This window comes from Colius striatus, chromosome Z, assembly GCF_028858725.1.
Source record: "Colius striatus isolate bColStr4 chromosome Z, bColStr4.1.hap1, whole genome shotgun sequence".
Lineage (NCBI taxonomy): Eukaryota > Metazoa > Chordata > Aves > Coliiformes > Coliidae > Colius > Colius striatus.
This window is the reverse complement of record NC_084790.1, coordinates 48,214,661-48,238,733: the sequence shown is the minus strand read 5'-3', so window position 1 is coordinate 48,238,733 and position 24,073 is coordinate 48,214,661. Positions and strand designations below refer to the sequence as shown.

At 44.5% G+C, this 24,073-nt stretch overlaps 2 protein-coding genes across 3 annotated transcripts; both read right to left on the bottom strand.

Annotated features, from left to right (window-relative positions):
* Window positions 1-1,255: 1,255 nt before the first annotated feature.
* Window positions 1,256-12,951, bottom strand: KGD4 (alpha-ketoglutarate dehydrogenase subunit 4). Of its 2 annotated transcripts, XM_062018597.1 has the most exons (4): window positions 12,861-12,951; window positions 12,318-12,381; window positions 2,680-2,882; window positions 1,256-1,491 (listed from the first exon to the last, which is right to left on the bottom strand). In XM_062018597.1, the coding sequence occupies exons 1-4, from the start codon at window positions 12,897-12,899 to the stop codon at window positions 1,474-1,476; spliced, it is 324 nt and encodes a 107-aa protein (XP_061874581.1). In that variant the 5' UTR covers window positions 12,900-12,951; the 3' UTR covers window positions 1,256-1,473. The 2 variants fall into 2 exon arrangements, with proteins under 2 accessions (XP_061874581.1, XP_061874582.1); XM_062018598.1 differs by lacking the exons at window positions 12,318-12,381; window positions 12,861-12,951 and adding an exon at window positions 3,601-3,829.
* Window positions 12,952-13,710: 759 nt separating this feature from the next.
* On the bottom strand, window positions 13,711-21,943 carry CENPH (centromere protein H). Its single transcript, XM_062018933.1, has 9 exons — window positions 21,810-21,943; window positions 21,625-21,680; window positions 21,069-21,117; window positions 19,449-19,523; window positions 18,766-18,822; window positions 17,840-17,903; window positions 17,488-17,539; window positions 15,833-15,993; window positions 13,711-14,298 (listed from the first exon to the last, which is right to left on the bottom strand). Exons 1-9 carry the CDS (start codon window positions 21,902-21,904, stop codon window positions 14,206-14,208), a joined length of 702 nt encoding a protein of 233 aa, XP_061874917.1. The 5' UTR covers window positions 21,905-21,943; the 3' UTR covers window positions 13,711-14,205.
* Between the last annotated feature and the right edge of the window lie 2,130 nt (window positions 21,944-24,073).

Sequence of the window (24,073 nt, the reverse complement as noted above, 5' to 3'; positions counted from 1 at the left end):
TCTGCCGATACAGGTTCCCTCACACGGGACACAGTCCTTGGTGAATATCTCTGGCGTGGATTCTTCACTGTGGTTGCAGTTTCTGCAGTTGCAGGGTCCCTCTCTCGGGACAAGGCCTCTTCTGGGCATAAGTTTAATGAGCTGCTTTGTCGTGGGTTCCTCCCCACAGTTGCAGCTGTGGATATTGGGTCCCTTCCTCGGGACAGGGCCTGCTCCGGCCATAGTGATAAAGGGCCCCTCCTTCGGGACAAGGCCTCCTCCGGCCAAAATCACTGTCCCTGGCTCGGGGCCTTTAATGAAGTGAATCGCTGCCCCTGGTCTGGGGTCAGCTTTAGCAAAATGAGTCTCTGCCCCTGATGCGGGCTCATTATCAAAATGAGTCTCTACCGCTGATGCAGGGTCTTTAAAGAAATGAAAATAAATCTCAGCTTCACCAGTTCTCTCCATAGAATGCAGGGGAGTCTCTGCTACAGTACACCTCCTCCCTTTCATCACTGACCTTGGAGTCTGCATGGTTGTTTCTCTCACCGTTCCTACTCCTTGCACCACCACCAGCCAGAAGAAGAGAAGAAGGGCCAGAAGAAGGAGAAGAAGATGGAGGAAGACACCTCCCCTTCCGGCTTCTTCTTAAAAAGTGATCGTGGAGGCGTCTAATTGGCTCAGCCCCAGAAGTGAGCCTTTTCTGAGCTGGGGAGAGTTGTGAGCAACTTCTTGCAGGAGCCATCTTTGCAGCCCCTTCCCCCATACCAGAAAAGGCTGTCATGTCAAACCATGACACCCCCGCCCAGCGCAGCCTGGCCCCGCCCAGCGCAGCCTGGCCCCGCCCAGCCTCGGAGGCCCGTCAGCGGCGCACCGCCGGCTCTCTCCCGATCTCTCGCCGGCCGTACTCGAGGCCCACCGCGCTAGCATTGCATTAAAAATTGGGCCTTCTTTGCCGCATTGCGGAGTTCTAACTGCAACTGGACTCGCAGGACTGTCTTCTCCAAGCTAGCCCCCGAGGAACCTGCTTTTGTTTTGCACCCACCCTCTCATCCAGTACTTGAAGGCTGCAGCTGCCATGTAGCTGCTCACCACCACCACCCGGTAACCCTTACAACCATAAAGCCCCGGTATCCTCTGAGAGTACTTTAGGGGCCCTGCCGTGCCTGCAAAATCATTCTAGATGAGACACCCAAACGTTCTTAAACAGGAAAACACCAAAATGACCCTGTTATATCGCCAAGTTTGTAAACAGCTAATTAGAAAAATAATTCAATAAGGTGTACATCAAATAAATTTAATTGCTATTTGACATCAACAGAAAATCCTTCTCAATCAAATTCATACACAGCATGTGGTGTCAACCTTCTCATTCTTCATATGGGTTTTTATTAAAGCTATTGGTGTACAACCATTTTTAATATTAACAAAGTGCTTCTATTGTGAATAGATTATTTCACTCTCCAGCAGTGGCCAATGACTTATCTTCCGTACTCATTCTGGACCTCCACGCTGCAAAAGAAGAGCAGACAATTAATTCCTCTAAAGAGCAGGAAACAGAGAACAAATCGTCTTCTGCAGCTGTTCTAGACTAACAGAGTTCTGATCTTAATTTCTGATGTGTGAATGGAGTTTTATCTATATAAAGAGCATGCAGAGTGTCAAATCTACCAGTGACAGCTCAGTTCTTTTCAGGGAGAATACAGAAAGAACCACACCTGTAATCCACAATCACAGACACTTCTGCTTCTCCCACTCTGAAGAAACACAAGTCTAGCCTGACTCTTAACCCGCTGCAGAACGGTCTGATAAGCACAACAGTAGTGAACAAAAGTTCAAGTATTTTTATGGCCCAACTCCAAAAGTACGAAGCAAAACCAAAGCCAACACAGGCCACTGCTACCTTTATGAGAAATCAGAATGGTACTCAAATTCATTAGTTTGCCAACAAAATAATTTTACAACTTTCCTCACTGTTAGAACATTCATGCTAGAGGTCAAGAAGTGTACTACTATGGCAAATAGCTCATTTTCTGATGGTAATACCCTGCCCACATACAATGAAGGGAAACTGAGTTCCACTACTAGCACAAGTGTCCTTATTTAACCAAGCTACACAAGCGTCTCTGCATTTCCAGCTCACAAGTTCCCCATATTTTGTGTGTTGCACTTTTTCAAAGCACCAGTGTTTACAGCTGAGAACTGTAACAGAACAGACCAGGTTCTTCCTGCCTTTCATGGACAACACCATATTTGCAAGTGTAGCAGAAAATATTAACATCGAGTTCAAGAAAATGTTCCCACCACTAGAAACAGAGAGTTCACTTACTAATTAATAACTACCTTGAGAGTAATTTGGGTTTCAGTCACTTGGTGATGGACTGCCATGCTTCTGTCCAGTGCACTCAAATAACACACTGAACAGCTGTTATGAAAAGGGTGGTGACTATCATTGCCTGCCTCTTTTATGTCTACAGTTCTCTACTTGCCAATGCCACAAGGGACTTATTAGTGACAGCTGGGTACCTGCCATGCTAACATTTGTAGCTTGGGTATGGTGCAACAAGGCCATGAAAGTTCACAGCGCACACACTAAGTATTACAATATAATACCACATGGGAAACATCAAAGATGGTGCAGAAATAAGCTAAAGGCTAGGGAAATGTTACAGACAATATACATCACCAGGTGAAACTTACTTGAATGTATTCAATCTCTTCAGCTGACATAAGCTTCCTTCTGTATTTCTGCGGTAAAGTTCTTGCTAATTCAGAAGTGTCAGGTGTACCCTGTACTCTACTAACAGGTGAAATATTTTGAAAGGCTGGTGATCTGCCTCTTACAGATTCCTGTGCGTTTGCAGCATGGAGAGACGGCACACTTGCTTGTAGAGATTCCAGTACTGAAACCCAGATTGCAAAACCATTTACAGAAATATAATAGGACGGTAAAATTAACTGATGAGCAGCCAATAAAAGTTACCAGTTATCAACAATTTTCTAACAAATACTATAAAAAATTAAGACACTCTACTTCTCACAACCTAATTTTACTGTTGTTAAAATTTATGAAGCACATAGTGAAAAATTTCTGACAGTAGAAGCAAGCACGTTTGAGTGGCTGAAATACTGATTTAGAAACAGAAGATAAATCAGCATACATCCTAACAAATGCTTTTTCACTAGGAAGCTGTACTTCCACACAAAGCATGAAGTATCTTAAATGCGTGTGAGGAGGCAATTCTGTGGAAAGAGAGAACTAAGATAAATAACAAAGATCTACTGAGATGCTTCTTGTTTACTGCAACCAGGAAAAGAGAGGTGGAGGTCTGCAAAAAGACAGAGCTTGCAGCTATGACGTACCACAGCATGAAATGCAGCATTGTGCTTGTTTTTTATATTACTGTAGTGGGTCTGGGACGGTAGTGATTTTCCACAGCAGCTCCTGCAGTGCTGTGCTTACTGTTGATATCAATATTATGACTACCGCTTGCACAGCATCAGGGCTGTCCCTCCAGCATTCCTTCCCCCACCTTCACCAATAGCTGTGAGTGGGCATGATCTTGGGAGGGACCATGGCCAGGACAGCTGACCCAGGCTGACCAAGGAGATATTCCATACCATATGACGTCAGCTCAGGAATATAAACTGGGGGAAAGGAGCAGGAAGAGGAGGCGAGATTCATTTCTGGCTTCCCAAAGCAACCGCTACGCGTACTGAAGCCCTGCTTCTCGGGAGGTGGCCGGACATCGCTGCTGATGGGAAGTAGAGAGTAACAGCTTATCTGCTTCTGCTTTGCTTCCCGCGCGCGCGGCTTTGCTGCTTATTTATTAAACTGCTTTTATCTCAACCCACGAGATTCCCATCTTATTTTCTCCCCTTCCCTGGCTTGCTGAGGAGGTGGGGGGTAAAGCGGTGTGGTGGGCACCTGGCATCCAGCCAGGCTCAAACTACCACAGCCCTTTTGGCGCCCAACGTGGGGCGAGATAATAGCAGATTTACATTAACTGCATTGCAATTACAGTAAACCAATGAGAGCAAAGTTCCTGTGCTGGTCACGGAGCCTTGCTGTTATGCAGCTTATCTTACACTTTCTAATGTTTGGGAACATGATGCTCCTAACATTGACTCTCGGCTGTGCTTTAACCTTAATAGCTTTGCTAAGCTGGCTATATAATTTTGTGAAGAGGATGAAAGGGCCTGGGAACATGATGGCCCAAATAATAATAACAAGTCTCATTCTGTTACTGATGAATTTAGTGTGCTGTGGGAGCTATCTTGTGGAGGCCATGGGGCAAAGCACCTCTTTCTCCTCAGCTCGGACTGATCTAGACAATTCTGTTACACAGACTTCCCAGGTCCTTAGTCACCCTTATACGAGAGTTTTAATATTACTAATTAACATGGTTGGTATATTATATATCTTGTGGAATCTGGAGTCATCTGGGTATCAGAGAGTACAAATTTGCGATGGAAACATGTTAAAATGCCCCCTGAAGCGGCCAGTCCCTGGGTGGCAGGGTATGTGGATGAATTTAGGCAAATTCCTAGGACGGTTATCACCTCCTGTAATCTGGGATTTTACATCTGAACAGATAAAAAACCCTGCTTTACTGACACGCTACCTGATAGAAGGGTGTCTTACCTACCCTAATGAGGCCCATCAGGTTCAGGCATTATACTGGGGCCTAGCCTCTGCCTACCGAGCTGCATTCCAGTCCTCTCAGAGAACTGTAATTGAAATGGAAACTCAAACGGTACCTGAGACCAACATAGTTGAGTCAGTCGCAGTCCAGCCCTCTCAGAGAACTATGGCCGAGGTGGAAATTCAAACTATACCTGAGACCAACATAGTTGAGTCAGTCGCAGTCCAGCCCTCTCAGAGAACTATGGCCGAGGTGGAAATTCAAACTATACCTGAGACTACCATGGTTGAGTCAGGGAACCAAACAACAACCACAGTGGTTGCCCCAGTAGTGAAAAAGAAGCAGTGGATAAGGAGGTCAAGTCCATATCATCGATTAGTAAGGGCAGACGAGGAGGAAGAGGAAAGGCTAGAAGAAGAAACTGGTCCTTCGGTAAGGAGATCAGGAGAAGTGAGAGAAATCGAAAAGGAAATGGAAACTACTCGGTCCCTCACCTCAACAGAACTTAGAGATATGCGAAAAGATTACAGTCGCCAGCCAGGTGAGCGGATTGGTGCCTGGCTGCTCCGATGCTGGGATAACGGGGCTGACAGTCAACAATTGGAAGGCAGAGAAGCCCAACAGCTAGGATCTCTTGCTAGGGACCGGGGAATTGATAAAGGCATTGGAAAGAAAACCTCAGTTTGTAGTCTCTGGAAACGGCTCCTCTCAAGTGTACGGGCAAGATACCCATTCAAGGAAGACCTTGTAAATGCCCGAGGAAAGTGGACTAGAGCTGATGAAGGGATCCAATATCTAAGGGAATTAGCTGTGTTGGAAGTCATCTATGGTGATCTGGATAATGTCGAGGCCTCCACAGATCCAGACGATGTCCAGTGTACACGGGCCATGTTGAGAAAAGTGATCCAGAGTGCCCCAGCTACATATTCTAATATCCTGGCAATGGTGTATCATCCAGACATGGACATACCAACAGTGGAGAGGGTATCTTCTTGGTTACAGAACTATGAAGAGAGCCTCTGCACCTCCTCATCAGTGTGGGATGATGGCCTGATTGTTAGATCTGCCTCAAGAATTCAGTCATCCACTGTCCCGACCAGGGGAAAGGGAAGTCCCAGACGCAGGAGTACACCGCGAAATGAACTCTGGCTCTTTTTGCGTGGCCAAGGAGAGGATATGAGGAAGTGGGATGGTGAACCCACTTTTAAGCTAGAAGCGCGTGTACGTGAACTAAGGGGGAAGGCAGCTGTTAGAAAAGGACCACCCAAGAGGGCTGTCAGCAGAGTGGCTGCCAAAACAAAAGAGGACAATCAACAATCTCCAAGACATAGAAGAACTGCAACTACTTCCTTCGAAGCCAATGAGGAGACTTCAGGTCTGCAATTGCAAGGATCAGATAGCGAATACTCTGATGAAGAACAGAAATAGAGGGTCCCTGCCTCCAGCCAGGAGGAGGAAAGGGATGACCGAATCTACTGGACTGTGTGGGTTCGATGGCCTGGCACATCAAACCCACAAAGGTATAAAGCCTTAGTAGACACAGGGGCACAGTGTACATTGATGCCATCAAGGTATAGAGGCACAGATTCTGTCTGGATCTCTGGAGTGACAGGGGGATGTGAAGAATTATCTGTATTAGAGGCTGAAGTGAGCTTAACAGGGGACAAATGGAAAAAACACCCCATTGTGACTGGTCCAGAGGCCCCTTGTATTCTTGGCATAGATTACCTCAGGAGAGGGTACTTCAAAGACCCCAAGGGGTATCGATGGGCTTTTGGTATAGCCACTGTAGATACAGAGAAAATCAAACAACTCTCTAATTTACCTGGCCTCTCAGAAGACCCTTTTGTTGTGGGATTGCTGCAAGTTCAAGAGCAACAGGTACCAATTGCTACCAGGACAGTGCACCGGAGGCAATATCGCACGAACCGAGATTCCCTGGCTCCCATCCGTGAGTTGATTCATCAACTGGAGGCTCAAGGAGTAATTAGCAAAACTCATTCTCCATTTAATAGTCCCATATGGCCTGTGAAAAAATCTGATGGAGGGTGGAGGCTAACAGTAGACTATCGTGGCCTGAACGAAGTGACACCACCACTGAGTGCTGCTGTACCAGACATGTTAGAGCTCCAGTATGAACTGGAGTCAAAAGCAGCCAAGTGGTATGCTACGATTGACATCGCTAATGCATTCTTCTCAATTCCATTGGCAGCAGAGTGCAGGCCACAATTTGCCTTCACATGGAGAGGTGTCCAATATACCTGGAATCGATTGCCCCAGGGGTGGAAACATAGTCCTACTATTTGTCATGGTCTAATCCAAACTGTGCTGGAAACGGGTGATGCCCCTGAACATTTACAGTACATTGGTGACATAATTGTATGGGGCAACAAGGCAGAAGAAGTGTTTGAGAAAGGGAAAAGAATAATACAGATTCTCCTGAAAGCTGGTTTTGCTATAAAAAGAAACAAAGTAAAGGGACCTGCACAAGAGATACAGTTTTTGGGCATAAAATGGCAAGATGGGCGTCGGCATGTGCCTATGGATATTGTGAATAAAATAGCTACTATGTCTCAACCGACTAAAAAGAAAGAAACACAAGCTTTCCTGGGCCTTGTGGGATTCTGGAGGATGCATATCCCAGGTTATAGTCAGCTTGTGAGCCCTCTCTTTAGAGTCACCAGAAAGAAGAACTGTTTTGAGTGGGGCCTTGAGCAACAACAAGCTTTTCAACAAATTAAACAGGAAATAGCTCGTGCAGTCGCCCTTGGGCCCATCCATACAGGATCAGATGTGCAGAATATCCTCTACACTGCCGCTGGAGAGCATGGTCTCACCTGGAGCCTCTGGCAGAAAACATCTGGAGAAACCCGAGGTCGACCATTAGGGTTTTGGAGCCGAGGATATCGAGGATCGGAAGCCCACTACACCCCAACTGAAAAAGAAATACTAGCAGCATATGAGGGACTTCGAGCTGCTTCAGAAGTCATTGGCACAGAAGCTCATCTCCTCTTGGCACCACGTCTGCCTGTGTTACACTGGATGTTCAAAGGGAAAACCCCTTCTATACATCATGCAACCAGCGCTACATGGAGTAAGTGGATGGCGTTGATTACACAACGATCTCGGCTGGGGAAATCTAATCGCCCAGGAATCCTGGAAGAGATCATGGACTGGCCAGAAGGCAGAGATTTTGGAGCATTGCCTGAGGAAGTAGCTCGCGCCCAAGAGGCACCACCATATAATGAACTATCAGAAGATGAGAGGCATTATGCTTTGTTTACTGATGGATCCTGCCGTGTGGTAGGAAATCATCGTAAGTGGAAAGCTGCTGTGTGGAGTCCCACACGACGAGTTGTTGAGGCCACTGAAGGAGAAGGTGAGTCAAGTCAGTTTGCTGAAGTGAAGGCTATCCAACTAGCTCTAAAGATTGCAGAACGAGAGAAGTGGCCAGTACTCTATCTTTATACTGACTCCCGGATGGTGGCTAATGCTCTATGGGGATGGCTACAGCAATGGAAGAAGACCAACTGGCAGCGCAAGGGTAAACCCATCTGGGCTGCTGCATTATGGCAAGACATTGCTGCTCGGGTGGAAAATATGACTCTGAAAGTACGTCATGTAGATGCTCATGTGCCAAAAAGCCGTGCCAATGAAGAACAATGGAATAACCAACAGGTAGATAAAGCTGCTAAAATTGAACTAGCTCAGGTAGATCTAGACTGGGAGCGTAAAGGTGAGCTATTTATAGCTCGATGGGCCCATGAAACATCAGGACATCTGGGAAGAGATGCAACATATAGATGGGCTCGTGATCGAGGGGTGGACTTGACCATGGAAGCCATCACACAGGTCACCCATGAATGTGAAACATGTGCCGCAATCAAGCGAGCCACACGAATCAAGTCTCCCTGGAACAGAGGCCGATGGCTGGGTTTTCAGTATGGTGAGGCCTGGCAAATTGACTATGTTGGACCACTACCACGAACACATCAAGGCAAGCGGTATATACTCACCATGGTGGAAGCAACTACTGGTTGGTTGGAAACATACTCTGTCAACCACGCCACTGCCCGAAATACTGTCTTGGGTCTTGAAAGGCAAGTTTTGTGGCGACACGGCACTCCAGAAAGAATTGAATCAGATAATGGAACTCATTTTCGAAATAATCTCATAAACTCCTGGGCAAAGAAACATGGCATTGAGTGGATATACCACATCCCCTATCACCCACAAGCCTCTGGAAAGATTGAGAGATATAACGGATTACTAAAGACCATGTTGAGAGCACTGGGCAATGGGGCATGGAAGCAGTGGGATAAAAATTTAGCAGAAGCCACTTGGCTGGTCAATAGCAGAGGTTCAACTAACCGTCCTGGTCCTGCCCAAACAAAACCACTACATACTGTGGGAGGAGATAAGGTCCCCGTAGTGCACCCAGGGAAATGGCTGGGGAAGGCAGTATGGGTTGCACCTCCCATGGGAAAAGGCAAACCCATTCGTGGGATTGTCTTTGCTCAAGGGCCTGGCTGTACTTGGTGGGTGATGAGAAAGGATGGGGAAACTCGATGTGTACCTCAAGGAGACTTAACCTTGGGGGAAAAATAACCTGTTATGTGAGTTATCTGTTGTAGATGAACTTTGCAAGAAAAACCGAACAAGTGGACAAACCAAGCCGGTGCTGGTGCCCAACACTGAACATACTGTTTCCCCTGGCCTGGATATTCATCTTGATGGATGAGACAGAAGTTATGACCTGCTCCAGTGAACATCTACAGAGAATGAAAGATATAAGAATGTTGTTTGTTTGTTTGATGCAAGATGCAAGAGGGAATACAAGAATGATGTTTGTCTGTTGAAGAGTGGGGGTACTGGTTAATGAGAGTATATAAGAATGTATATGGATTGTTAAGATGGTTTGTCTGAGCATGACATAAATGGTATGGAATAAGGGGTGGAGACTGTAGTGGGTCTGGGACGGTAGTGATTTTCCACAGCAGCTCCTGCAGTGCTGTGCTTACTGTTGATATCAATATTATGACTACCGCTTGCACAGCATCAGGGCTGTCCCTCCAGCATTCCTTCCCCCACCTTCACCAATAGCTGTGAGTGGGCATGATCTTGGGAGGGACTATGGCCAGGACAGCTGACCCAGGCTGACCAAGGAGATATTCCATACCATATGACGTCAGCTCAGGAATATAAACTGGGGGAAAGGAGCAGGAAGAGGAGGCGAGATTCATTTCTGGCTTCCCAAAGCAACCGCTACGCGTACTGAAGCCCTGCTTCTCGGGAGGTGGCCGGACATCGCTGCTGATGGGAAGTAGAGAGTAACAGCTTATCTGCTTCTGCTTTGCTTCCCGCGCGCGCGGCTTTGCTGCTTATTTATTAAACTGCTTTTATCTCAACCCACGAGATTCCCATCTTATTTTCTCCCCTTCCCTGGCTTGCTGAGGAGGTGGGGGGTAAAGCGGTGTGGTGGGCACCTGGCATCCAGCCAGGCTCAAACTACCACATCATATGACATTTTGTTAATGATGTGCAGAATGATCACCAAATATTGGGCATCAGCAATCAACATTAATGAAACGCAGAGACCAAGTAGCACCTGAAATACTTTACAGGTGAGGGCCGGGAGCTAGGCTTAAGGAATGTCACATTAGAGGAGTTGCCTTGAGTTTGAGGGTAGGAGAGGAGACAACAAAAGGGCAGTATTGCCAAGGTCAGTGTTCTGAACCTTAGGTCTGTCCCACCATGGTTGATTTTACAATTAGAGTTTGCAACTACTCCACCAGGCAGGACAGAGTCTCACAGCAACACCTTTAACTCATAAGCACTCAGATCTCTACATGAGGTCTATATGACGTTAAAACACCTCATAAAGCAGAACGTTTCCACAGGAAGTTGCTCTCAGTGTCCCTGAAAAAAAGGCAAATACAATACTTCAAACAGCTGGGACAGTATAATAATAAGAATAGGCACCATCAAGATTGGATGAGGCAAAGAATGTGAGCAGTTCAAATACCACAGCATTGCCCGCCCCTCTCCTGCCCCCAACACCACCAGTGAGGACAAAGAAGAAAAGTCAGTTTTACCCACAGTGAGTTTGAGTCAATGGCATCACTGGAACATCAAAAACCTGCAGCAATGTGATCAAATCACCATTGCTTAAAAAAAAACACAAAAAAAAGGAAAAAAAGAAAGAAAATAAACGACTGAAAGGCATATTCAAAAGTCCTCTGTCAAAGACTGTATCTGAAAGTCCCAAGCTGATGAGGTAGTTCAGCAACAAGGAGGGTCCCCAAAAGAGCAAGGAGGAAGACAGCCCATCAGAAGGAGAGCACTCTGAACAAGGAGCAAAGTATGCTTGTTTCAAGAAAAAAACCACACCTTATAGATAAAAAACCCCAAGAAACAGTTCCTCCAATTTTGCTTCATATACCACAAAAATGTCTACAGATTTGCCAAAGATCTTCCCCTATTGTGTTTCAGTTGGAAGTGTCGTTGGCATACATGTATAGCCAAATAAAAACATCACAAGTCAACACTTAATACTGCTGTTGCTTTAGCTCAGGCACAGTCTCTACTACATTTTTCCCTTCCTTAAGATCATCACGTTGGATTAGTAACATGTTCAAAGAATTTGGCTGACCTTTCAAGCATTCACGTCCCTAAAAGTTTAGTCTTGATATGCAGGGCTCTGTTTGGCTACATAGAAGCAACAGTCTATGACAGTGACATGTGGTTATCACTACAGTGTTCAAAAGCAAGATGCAGTTGGCAATTTACAAATCAGAGGACAGAACCTGATGAAGGTAGAAAAGCCTATCATACTTAAAAGCGTCACAAACATCTTCTGACGCAGAGATAAACAAGAGATAAGTAACATGTTCTCAAACCTTTGAGAAGCTAGTTTGAGGGCACGAGAGACAGTGCGTTTGGCTGAACTGTGCACAACACACCAAATTCTGACAGAAAGCTGTTGCAGAAAATAGTTGGGGAACAGTTGATGGGTAAGTCTGAAGTGGCACTGATGTGCACTGTAGATACTTTGTGATGTTAATAGATAAATAAAACTGTAATGTTAAAGAAAAATAACAAAAGTAATAATGCTCTGGCAAGGAACAAGGTATAGTATCATTTCTAAAGAAGTAATAACAGAGCTTCTTCAGATGTCTCCCACTTTAGCTTCAAGTGCTTTGTGGATTCAAAAGGAGAATTAAACCAGCTTATTACCCATGTAACTTTGACATTTGAACATAACAATATTGAGACTTCTACCAACATAGCTATAGGTATAAAAATTATTGTCAAAGATTGCAATGAAATAATTTTTTTCTTGGCATTATTTAGTAGCACAAGGAAACACTTCTGGCGAGGTATGGTGGGATCGCTCTCCAGCTGTAATCATGGTTTTACATACCGCAGACATCACACCCTCCAACTAAGAAATGCAGAAGGAAGATCTGATCTGCAAATATCACCTCATACCTAAAGCTGCTTTTATCCGACTTGGGCACAATCAATTCTGGCAGATATCGATATTTGGAAAAATGGGTCTTTCTTAAATAGAAATAAACAGAAATATAGATAAATAGAAATCTTTGTGAATCTGCCCCAACCAGGGAAAAAAACCCAGAAGACATACATGTATTATATGTATTTCTACAGCTGTATATATGAAATACTTACTTTTAGGTCTGGGGCTACTTTTTCTGTCTGGGAACTTAATTAGCGGAGTATGTGGCTTGACTACCTAGAAGACGGCAATGCAGCAGAAGAAACAAGTAGTGTAAGATACATGTCTAGACACACGTTACCTTCAGAATAATAAACTGGAACATTCAGCACATTAAATAACTACTTCTATATCGACGCCTTCTGCTCCACCACACCGATATTATTCTGAAAGACGTCTTTTGAAGACGACTCCACGTCCCACCTTCACCTTGAAGAAAGACGGCTCAAAACGGAGCCCCCGGCTAGCGCCCTCCCCTCTTCAGCTGCACATCAAAGGCTGCGGCCTGCCCCTTCGGTACGTGACAATCGGGCACCGGCACCGAACGACGGGCCCCACCTCCTCCCCCCGCGCCAAGGACACTGGTCCTTACCGGTGACGCCTCAGGCCCCGGCGGCCGTCCGCCAAGCCAGGCCCGCGGGCCGAGCCGAGCCTCCACCCGCGGCCGCCCGCCCCACGCCCCACTGCATCCCGGGCCGCGGTCCGAGCGCCGCTACCTGAACGACCCTGGCGGCGGCCGCCATCTTGCTGCCCATGTCGTCCCAACGCCGCGGCTGCGCACAGCCGGCGAAAGACGGCGGGAGCGCGACGTGGCCCGTCCCGCTTAACGTGCGTTGCCCGCTCGGCGGCGCTGCGCCTTCCGAGCGCGGGCCGAGCGGAGCTCGGGTGTCCCGGCCCGGAAGCAACAGCTTACGCTCCGTGGTCCGGCGCCGCCGGTTTATTACGGCTCTACGGCTCGAGCTGTGCGCCTCTTCTCACAAGAGCGGCTCTGAACCAAGAAATCCCTTGAGATGACTAGGGCTAGTCGTAAAATTTGAGTCTGGGGTATTTTTGGTCCCTGACTGGTTTCCTTTGCTTACTTCAAAACCCATTTTCTGATCTATTATCTTCTTTGCACGTGGGTGCTGTCAGTCATTTGTTTTCAGCGGCAGGTGTCAGATTTTGGTTAACGTTAGAGGCAACCATTTCTTCCCTCTTGCTGTAAGAATTTGGGGGTTGGACTAGGTCTCTCTAAAGGTCCCTTCCAACCCTACCATTATATGAATTTCCTTGAAGACTACTGCCTGTGCCTCATCATGCTGACATTTGGGGCCTCAGGCCCCAGGGATACAGATGTTCAGCTTTAGCAAGTCTCAATTTATCCCAGTCTTGCACAATTAATTCTAATATTTCGCAATCTAGTTACTTTCATTTCCAACAGTTGTCATATTTTGCTACATGGGATGGCATCTACAGGTTGCATTTTCTGCTGTGTGCTCTGCTGAGCTGATCAGCCTACAGTATAGTCACAAGCATGTGCTACAATTAAGAGAATAAACTTTTTTGTGCTTAAATTTGTATGTAATGCTTTAATGAGAAAAATAAAAAGGAGGAAAACAACCAACTGAAACCAAAGACTGTCGTAACTAAGTATGGGCTTTCCATAGAGGCAGAGGAGGGTTATACATCTGGCCTGAGCTCTGCAATCTGCTGCTGGTCAGGGGAAGAGGACAGAAACGGCAAAGCCCTTCAAGCACTTTTTTACATAGAAGCCTGAAATACAGAGATTATCATTCTTTCTTGTGTTACTGCTGCCTGTCAGAGAGCGATGAGCACGAGGGACAAGACGGCTATGAAGAGGCTCTTCAGGTACTTTCATCAGCTGCATTACTTGTTCAAACACTTGTGAAGCAGAAATTAAATTCTACTTCAAAGAGCTGTGTTGTGAGTCGATAGACTGAACAACTTCCGGAAAGCTTAAAACTTCAAATCAATAAAGAGTACTTTCATGATCATTATTAATCCATCAAGTTAGCACACTGGTTTCACACATGTATATAATTAAAATGTATTTCTTCTGACTCAGAGAAAATTGACGTTTTTTTCAAGCTGTAGAACAATTGCCTTTAAGGATGGATCTTCTGCCCAGTTGACTCTGCTTGCAATTATGATATTCTATAAGACAAAAAGATTATTTTTTAAAAAAAGCCTTTAAAAATGATTATTCCTTGGAAAATCTCCCAAAAGCTGTATTGTTTTTTGTTGATGTTTTGTTTTGTTTGTTTGTTTTTTAATTTGGAAGCCCTTGAGATTCACAGAGTGTTTGAAGTAGGGAGGATGAGGCAAAAGAGAAAGGAAAGTGTTGGTTTGTAACTCATTGTCAACACATAAGCAAAAAAATCTCCAAAACCAGAGCTTTGAATTTCCCAGAGGTGCTTGCACACTGTTCCTGTTTTAAATACAGGGATTTAGAGGACAATAGCTTGCCTCAATCACAAGATAACACAGTTAACATTCTCACCCTGCCATTCTGGATTGAAAATGGGAGTTAGTAAATTAAACATTTGCTGTACTTTCAGAGGATTTCAGGAATGCAAAACCAGAAGACAGTTCTAGGAATCTAATCTAAAACCCACCGAGATATTTAATTTGGCATTCTCAATTTGAGACGTAGCATTGTTATCAATATAAACAAGTAGACACAGCATGCAATACAAAAACAGGTGGCTTCCCACTGTCCTTGAAATTCTTCTGATCATCCATCTTCACTGCACAGTAACATCCTGTCTTCTACCTGAAGCCCTGCAACAGGTTCTCTCTTTTCCCCAATCTAATATTTTAAAATAAACCTTGTGTGCACTTAACCCGGGATTTCACAGCCTCTTTGCAGATAAGCTCAAGAGCCCAGCAATTGCAATTTAGCACTTGGTGTGCCTTCCATCTTTGTACTTAAGTCACTGATTTGTGGAGCTGGACAAGGATGCCAGGACAAGTCTTACAGAGTAGCGGACTGCAGCACAGCAGATGTGACCTTTAGTATAGAGCTTCTCTGAGCACAGGATACTGCAGGAGGCCTTTCCACCCTATCCTAAATGATGAGGTGTTCTCCTTCTATACCCCAGACAGCCTGCCAGCCAGCTGCACGTGCACAGTGTGTCTGACAGGCCAAAGACTACATGACTGAAAGCACTAGGGGCCTGGCTGGGGATGCAGGCCAAGGCTTTCACAAGGCTGCGGGGCCAGAAGCAGCATGTGGTCATGAGGGACAGATTAAGGAGCAGCAGCCCAGCTCACCGGTACCATGGGATTAAGTCCTGTGTATTTTCACTGATTGTGAGATGGGAGAACTGATTTGCCGAGGTGGATTGCTGACTCTCAGTGTATGGAAATATAGTCACTGCTGTGACAGATGTGCTCTGAGAAAATGCCTTATTTTTGCACCTTGAAGGGAACAGAGGAATAAAGGCAAATTGATAAGACTGTCTCTAAACTCTGTAAGTAATTATTCCAAAGAAGCTTGTGATGATTTCCTGCTTTTAGCCTTTAAAGCAACAAAGCTTTTCTTTCACACAGCGGTTTTGCTATTACCATTGTTACTAAAAGTTTTTAGGAAATGTAATTTTGTTTGAAGCTATGTTTACTGTGGAGTATGGTATCTTGACTGTGATGCAAACCTGCAAACTTGCTTCTAAAAGATATGACACATTACCTGGAATACATTTTGAATTATTGTAGTCATCTCTCTCTCTTTTTGTAAGTTTGTTTTTATCTTCTCCAGCTTTTTGCCAATTTCTGTATTTGCTTCTTTCTCTTGTTTTTTCATCATGGTATGAATACGCTGTAGTTTCTGTGCCTCCTCTTCTTTCAGTGCTGTTCCATTATTAGGAAAATAAAGTGTTAACAAGTAGTTAGCTGAGTAGTAAAACTAAAGATATGCTTTTTTTCCCCTCATAGACATCTGAGGCACTTTCACTGCAATGATCCTAACTTCAAACTCCATCTCTTCCCTGTGATATACCTCAAGGTATTTTTTTTCACACCAGAGGCAACACATGTTATGGCTGCCTGGTATCCAAGTACATTGTTTGGTTCCATAGTGTGGAGAAAGAACATGATTTGGACCAGCCAGATACTTCCTTAGTTTGAATAAAGATGGCAAGGACAAGTTGATGCAGCTGGCAAACTGCTTCCAATTACTAGGAACAAGTGATGTGTGTTAATTAGTTGAGCCCTGTGAGATCACATGGGCAGAAGCAGCATATAAGGAAGTAGTTAGCAAATAAAGGTTGGCTTTGAGTCAACCTTGCTGGTTGTACTACGTTGCCCAGGTATGTCTTTGTACATGCATTCCTTGTTTCTTTACATCCTTGCATGAACATCACTCACATCATCACAACACCCTAGCTGCCAGCAAAGTACTTTCTGCACTGTCTGCATTTTTCAATCAGGCATGAACCATCATCTCTCCTATCATCATCCTCCTATATCCTATCTTCAGTTGTCACTACTTGCGTGGTCAGTGGTGTTTATGACCCATCCCTCTTTTTCAAATTTCATTGAAGCTAAATTCCAAAGTTTTGCCAGGGATATATGGGCAACATCTGTGAGTAGTACTTGTTTTCTATAGGAAACCACAATAAAAACTAGATAAAATAAAACTATTTAGGGACAGTCCATACACTGAAAGAATGCAGACACAGCATTCCTTTCCATATTCCCAAATATATAAGGGATGTTCAATTTTTCCTAACAAGACAGACAGTTTATTGTGTTTGCTCATTACTGCCAACATATACACCACTTCCTATGCATGAAACAAGCAATAGATGTTAAAAATGCTGGAAAATCTGTTCATAAAGCAGTAGGAGCATTCAATACATACAGTTACCTCATTCCTAAAGATTGTCTTTGCTTCTAAGTTTGACCCACTCCTACAAGCCTCCTGAATATCAACATATACACTATCACAAAAGTTCTTTGTAAGTAAATTCCCTCCCCTGTTCTGAAGACATTTCATAGAGGTACAGTCTGACAAAAGAAGAATCCTTTTGGTATTGTAGAGCTGATTTACATTACTACATGATGCCAGTTTTTCCAGGGAGCTTACACTAAATAATAAAACCTGCCACTTTTTTTTTGGAGCATCATCTTGTGTCTCTTGTTCTATTATGTCAGTCTCATGCTCAAGCAGACAACACACCAGCTCATTTTTACAGTATTTCCTCCTGTTTTCAGAAGTTTTATAACTGTGTTAGGAGCTTTTCAGTTACTTCAGATGTAAAATAATATTGCTACAAGAAGAACCTTAAAATATGAACCATACATTCAAATATAAAACAAAGTCAATATTGCTAACACACTTACATAATCTCTTCCTTTTAAATTCAGACAATTTCCTTTCCTTCTCACGTGCTTCCTGAAAAGAAAAAAAAAGAGTATTTCCTAGATTCTTGGCCCCAAAGAAGAAACAAGACATTGAGAGGTGCTCATTCAATCCTCTAAAGCAGTTAAGCACAGGTCTAGAAGCAGATTTTCTCACATAGTCAGTTTAAGTAATCATTTCAGTAATTTTAACATCAGTAGAAATCATACCATTTGGGCCATATATTTACCTTCAAATCACTTGAGCAATGCAGTTACTTGCAAACTCTACTCCTGCCTGTGCTGAAGCTGGTAGACCTGCACATCTGCATCAGAAGCTACAACTACCACATACCTGTTGACATTCGGATACTTCTTTGCTGAGGTTTATGATGTGTTTCATAGTTTCCATGATGTGTCTAAGGAAGGAAACACAATTGCACACCTTAAGATCAATAACATGAGTCAACAGCATATACATGTTTTAAACAAGATTTGGATTAAACAGAAAATCCACATTTCACCTAACATAACAAAATAAAGAATACTTTAATAAATGGCACCCTTTCTTTTCTACAGTTATTATACAAAGTATTGTTGTAGGGACCAAAAAGTCTCCTTATTTCCCTCATATTTCAGCTAAGTCTATCTAACATTTCAAATCAGAGCTCGGAAGGCTTCAAGAAAGTCTAGCCACCTGAGAATGGCTAAGAATTAAAGCTCCTGGATTATGGTGAGGACATTGTGGAGATGCAATGTGTTCAGCTGTGTTTCTGACAGAAATTAAATTTGTCATGTTACGATTCATATGAGTGCACCCATTAATATTGTGCAGGAAATGAAAACCTGATCTTAAACATGTTTTAAACTTTCACTTCCTATTCAAAGGCATTAAGCTCCTACACAATGAATGAATGAAGGCAGCAAAGCAGAGGCAAGGCTCTGTTACAAGCCTACAATATGTGCTCAGCTGTTATAAATGCCAGTAACCCTTGTGTTAAAGACATAAATCTCTAACTACAAATACTTCTCACTAGTGAATCACAAATTATGATCTCTGTAACCAAAGGCTGGTTAGTTCAAAGCCCACATGTGAATCCACTCTGGGTGTAAGAGGTCTAATCATGCTGATCCTAGACAGAAGGTGGACAGTATATCACTCAGTCAAAACTTGGAGAAGCTTGCTTTTAAAAAAGGTACACCAATGTAACAGAAACATGTCACATTAAGCTGTGTAAAGCCTATTCCTTTCTAGATGTCCTTTCCCCAAGAACACCTTACCGGGACTCATTATCATTTTCGTTCACTTTGTTTCTCAGGGCAAGTGCAACCTGGATCCTGCACAGTGTGGGAAAGAAACACACAACTGATAAGAACCGGTAAGAAAATCGGAGAAGTAGACTTAGATAAGTATCAGAAGAGATATTTCCAAGGTTCTCTCTATATCCATCTTTCAAGTATCATGCTGCTTAGGCAATAGGGCTTAACACTCAGGACAAGAAAAGTGTATCAATGATTATTTGTGAGAGCAGTACCTTTCTTGATAGACATACTTGGACACTGTTTATCCCAGAGTCTGCAGAAGGGAAGCTGGGCAAAGGCAGGAATTCAAATGAACAGCCTTGTAACACAGCAGATGTGTAACACCTATCAACTTCCAGCTCCTCAAAGCAATTTGTAAAATACTGTCAAGAAATATGGTCAGCGATTTATACAGTCAGACTTTCAGAGTTTTGCAGAAAGCATCTTTGGGTTTCTATGTTTCAACCTGTATTTTTTTTTTCTTTTTGTTCTCTACGGTATCTCCATTTGCATTTGTACTGGTTCTATGGTATGAAAATCTCTCTATGTATCTAGCACACATGATATTACTTTGAAATCTTGTTTTAATCAGAGTTATGTGCATCTGTGTATGCATACACACACATAAACAAACCTCCAAATAAACAGGAAGAGGACTCTACCTTTGCAAGGCTAACGTCTTGTTCTTGAAAGCGACTTTTACTTTCTCCGCATCTTTCCACAAAACTCGTATGGCACTGAAGCAAAAACAAATAACCAAACCAAAACAGTGTCGATAACAACAACAAAAAAATAAAAGCAATGTCACAGAGTCACACAAAATCACACAGTCTTAAGGGTTGGAAGAGACTTCTAAAGATCATCTAGTCCAACCCCCCTGCCAGAGAAGGACCACCTACAGTAGGTCACCCAGGAACTCCTCCAGGTGGGTTTTTAATGTCTCCAGAGACTCCACAACCCATCTGGGCAGCCTGTTCCAGTGCTCCATCACCCTCACAGTGAAGAAATTTTTCTTTGTGTTTCTTTGGAACCTCTTATGTTCTAGCTTATACCCATTGCCCCTTGTCCTATCATTGGACATCACTGAGAACAGCCTGGCTCCATCCTCCTGACACCAGCCCTTTATGTACTTGTAATCATTAATGAAATCACCCCTCAATCTCCTCTTCTCCAAGCTAAAGAGCACCAGCTCCCTCAGCCTTTCATCAGAAGGCAGATGCTCCACTCCCTTCACCATCTTTATGGCCCTGCACTGAACTGTCTCCAGCAGCTCCCTGTCCTTCTTGAACTGAGGGGCCCAGACTGGACACAATATTCCAGATGTGGTCTCACGAGGGCAGAGTAAAGGAGGAGAATCCCTCTCGACCTACTGCCCACAGCCCTTCTAATACACCCCAGGATGCCATTGGCCTTCTTTGCCATGAGGGCATATTGCTGGCTCATGCTGCTATCCTGCAGTACCCCCAGGTCCCTTTCCCCTACATCACTCTCTTAACAGTTCATTCCCCAGCCTGTACAGGTACATGGGGTTATTCTTTCCCAGATGCAAGACTCTACACTTGCCCTTGTTGAATTTCATTAGATTTCTCCCCACCCAACCCTCCAGCCTGTCCAGGTCTGGTTGAATGGCAGCACAGCCTTCTGCTGTGTCAGCCACTCCCCACAGTTTAGTATCCTCAGCACACGTGCTGACAGTGCCCTCTGTTCCCTCATCAAGGTCATTAATGAATAGACTGAACAGTAATGGTCCCAGCACTGACCCCTGAGGCACTCCATTAGATACAGGCCTGCAACTAGACCCTGCCCCATTGATCTCAACTCTCTGTCTTCTTCCCTTCAACCAGTTAACAATTCACCTCACTACTTGATCATCCAGCCCACAGTGTCTCAGCTTTGCTGCAAGGATGGTGTGGCAATGTCACATTTTAAATTTTCTCCCCATTTGACTAAAATATTTTCCTGTAAACCACAACTTATTAAGGCCCAGAGTGTTTTAGCATATAGAACTACATTAGTGAATTCTAGCCATCTGCTAGGACTGAAGGACTGCAAATTTAGAAGCTACATCAGATACAGAACTACACTAGGAGACTAAGTGAAATACTACTCCATATTTTCTCTCCATTTCCTTGATTTTCACCAGACTCCTGCAAAGTACTGATCATCAATCCAGATATTTATTAAGATGGAGTAAGTAAAAGTGAATCTCCAAGCTCTGTTCTTAACACTTGCCCTCTTTGTTTTAAAATACATCTAAAGTTTGAAGTTAGCCAGGGACATACCTCACGATAAAGTTTTGTTCAATTAATTCATCAAGGTCATTTTCTTGATCTGCAAAGAAAAAACACCACTAAAAAGGGCACAACAGTGACTTTGAAATACCATTTACAAAGCATAAAGCTAAGCAGTTTTATGGCAATACTGAAAAGGTATTTCTTATTCCTATCTCCATACCTTATTATCTTTTCCAACGTTAGTGAGACATGCTATCAATCAGTTGCATAAGAGAAATACGTAGGCTTAAGAATATTTCCTTTTAGCACTTTTCAGACATGCCAGGGCTGGCTCACAGCATCGTCCCCTAGATACGCACCTGGCTGGTTCAGTGGAACAGGACATAGGTAATTGAAACACAGTGAGAAAAATATTAAGTGCCTTAAGTCAGTATCAGTATTGCTGCCTAACGTTTTGGCAGGCTTTTCGTGACCCAGTGACCAGATTTCTGAAAACTGCCATATAGATATATCCTAGTAACAGCACACTCTTTATCCCCGTACTATCACAATACGAAGAAGCACAGGAGATTGTTGAAAGGAGTTAGAGTTAGAATAAGCTTACCGCTCTGAATCGCAGTCCGGTACTCCATAAGCTGCTGCTTCATCTGGTCCCTCAGTCTGCAACAGCAGCAAAGCGGCCCCGGTTAGGTCGCGGCGCCGACGAGGGAGGCCCAGCGGTGTGGCCTGAGACCGCCGACCCCCCCCCCGGGTCCCCATCCCCATCCCCATCCTCGCCTCGGTACTGACCGGAGCAGCGTAAGGGTGTCCACCTTCACCTCCGTCCCGGACTCTGTCCAGCCAGCGGCCAGCTCCGCGCCCGCCTTCCGCTGGGGCAACTCCATGGCGGCGCCTTCAAACCTCCCGCGCGCGCGCCTCGGCCCCGTGGCCGTCGACTGCTTCTGCCTAGTGGGGCGGGGGGGGTGGGGGGGGCGGGGGGTGGGGCTCCCCAGCTGCCCGCGCGCCGCCGGCCCCTCTATCGCAATTTCGGCGCTCGGCAGGGGCGCGGCCAGCCCCCCCCTCCCCGCCCCTGCGGCCGGCAGGGACAGCGCCCCCCACCGACCTCGAGTCGCACTGTAACGGGAGAGGCACCCTCTCTAATGCCTAGGCGTTAGAAGAAGCATTTCTGTTACCTCACAAGACACAAGTAAATCTTGAAAGTGCTTTTATTAAGGAACAACACATAAAAACAAGACAGAGAGAGTAAAACATAGTCCAAACACTCTGCTTGACTTCACGTGGAAGTTAAAGACTTCTTCAACAAAGGTTGCTAGGTTCCATTGTCGATGGATCCACAATCCACTTATCTACACAGGAATGCAGATAAACAGGCACTTCTTTATTATGCTGTGGTAGTTTGAGCCTGGCTGGATGCCAGGTGCCCACCACACCGCTTTATCCCCCACCTCCTCAGCAAGCCAGGGAAGGGGAGGAAATAAGATGGGAGTCTCGTGGGTTGAGATAAAAGCAGTTTAATAAAGAAGCAGCAAAGCCGCACGCGCGGGAAGCAAAGCAAAAGCAGATAAGCTGTTACTCTCTACTTCCCATCAGCAGCGATGTCCGGCCACCTCCCGAGAAGCAGGGCTGCAGTACGCGTAGCGGTTGCTTTGGGAAGGCCAGAAATGAATCTCACCTCCCCTTCCTGCTCCTCTCCCCCAGTTTATATTACTGAGCTGACGTCATATGGTATGGAATATCTCCTTGGTCAGCCTGGGTCAGCTGTGCTGGCCATGGTCTCTCCCAAGATCGTGCTCACCCACAGCTATTGGTGAAAGTGGGGGAAGGAATGCTGGAGGGACAGCCCTGATGCTGTGCAAGCGGTAGTCATAATATTGATATCAACAGTAAGCACAGCACTGCAGGAGCTGCTGTGGAAAATCACTACCGTCCCAGACCCACTACATATGCAGCGCTGGGAAACACGGGGGATAGCTCCTCCAACCGTGCTTGTTAGTTACCATTTTCAAGGTTTTTATACATTTCAAACAAAGAACTATGTTTGCCAACAAAAGCATGCATAAAATGTCCATCTCTCAATTGGCCCTTTACCTTGATTGAGTCCTAACTATTATAAAATTCCCAATATCATAGTGGTTGGTTAAAAAAGATACCAATCCCTTTGTTCTAGTAACAGCTAAGGTAACAGCTAAAGTAACCTAACAAATACATATACCAGGGTCATGTCTGAACAGGTCTCAGGGACTTAACAAGTCCCAGGGTCTTGTCTTAACAGGTCCTTATCAGGTGTAATATGTAACACTTGCAGTTTGGTCCTTATGTGTTTCAAATGAATACTTACTTAATCAATAGGTGATTGAGCTATTTGCAAGTGCTTAGCTAATTGATTAAACTATTACCAAGTGCTCAACAAGTGCTTAACAAGTGCTTAACTAGTTATTGTGGTGTTGTTAACTAAAATAATCATGTATCTGCAACACCATATGACAACAGAGTTCAGCTCTCCGATAGTGCTTATCCTCGTAGTGTTCCTGGTGGCATATTTCCTATGGACAGACTGCAGAGAGATAAGTTTAAATTTACTCTGTTCACAAATGTACGTTATTTCGGCTCATCTAAGGCTTGACAGTCAAGCCAAACCATGGCTGGCTCATGCCACTGTGGCAAGATAAACACCTTCAGCTGAAGAAAACAGGTCTGATCCAAATCTGACAGCAATGGCTGTACTAAGCCAACTTTAGAGTGCAAAGTATTGACATTTGGCCACAAGTACTCCCCACCCAAACAGTGAGATTCTTACCACATGCTTGGTAATACCCTTATTCACAAAAACAATGTTCTTTGCAATGTGCTACATAACCAGGAGAAGGTCACACTTGGTGTAACACCTATAGTATTGGAGACTTGGTGTCTGTGGGAATAAAGAACTGGTAACTGGCAAAAAATGTAAACTGACCTTCAGAGCTATGAGACTGATTGCTAGCTAATGAGGTACTGTTACAGAATGCCCGGTTGCAAATGTGAGAAGCAGCAGAATGAGAGTGTAAAACAGGTAA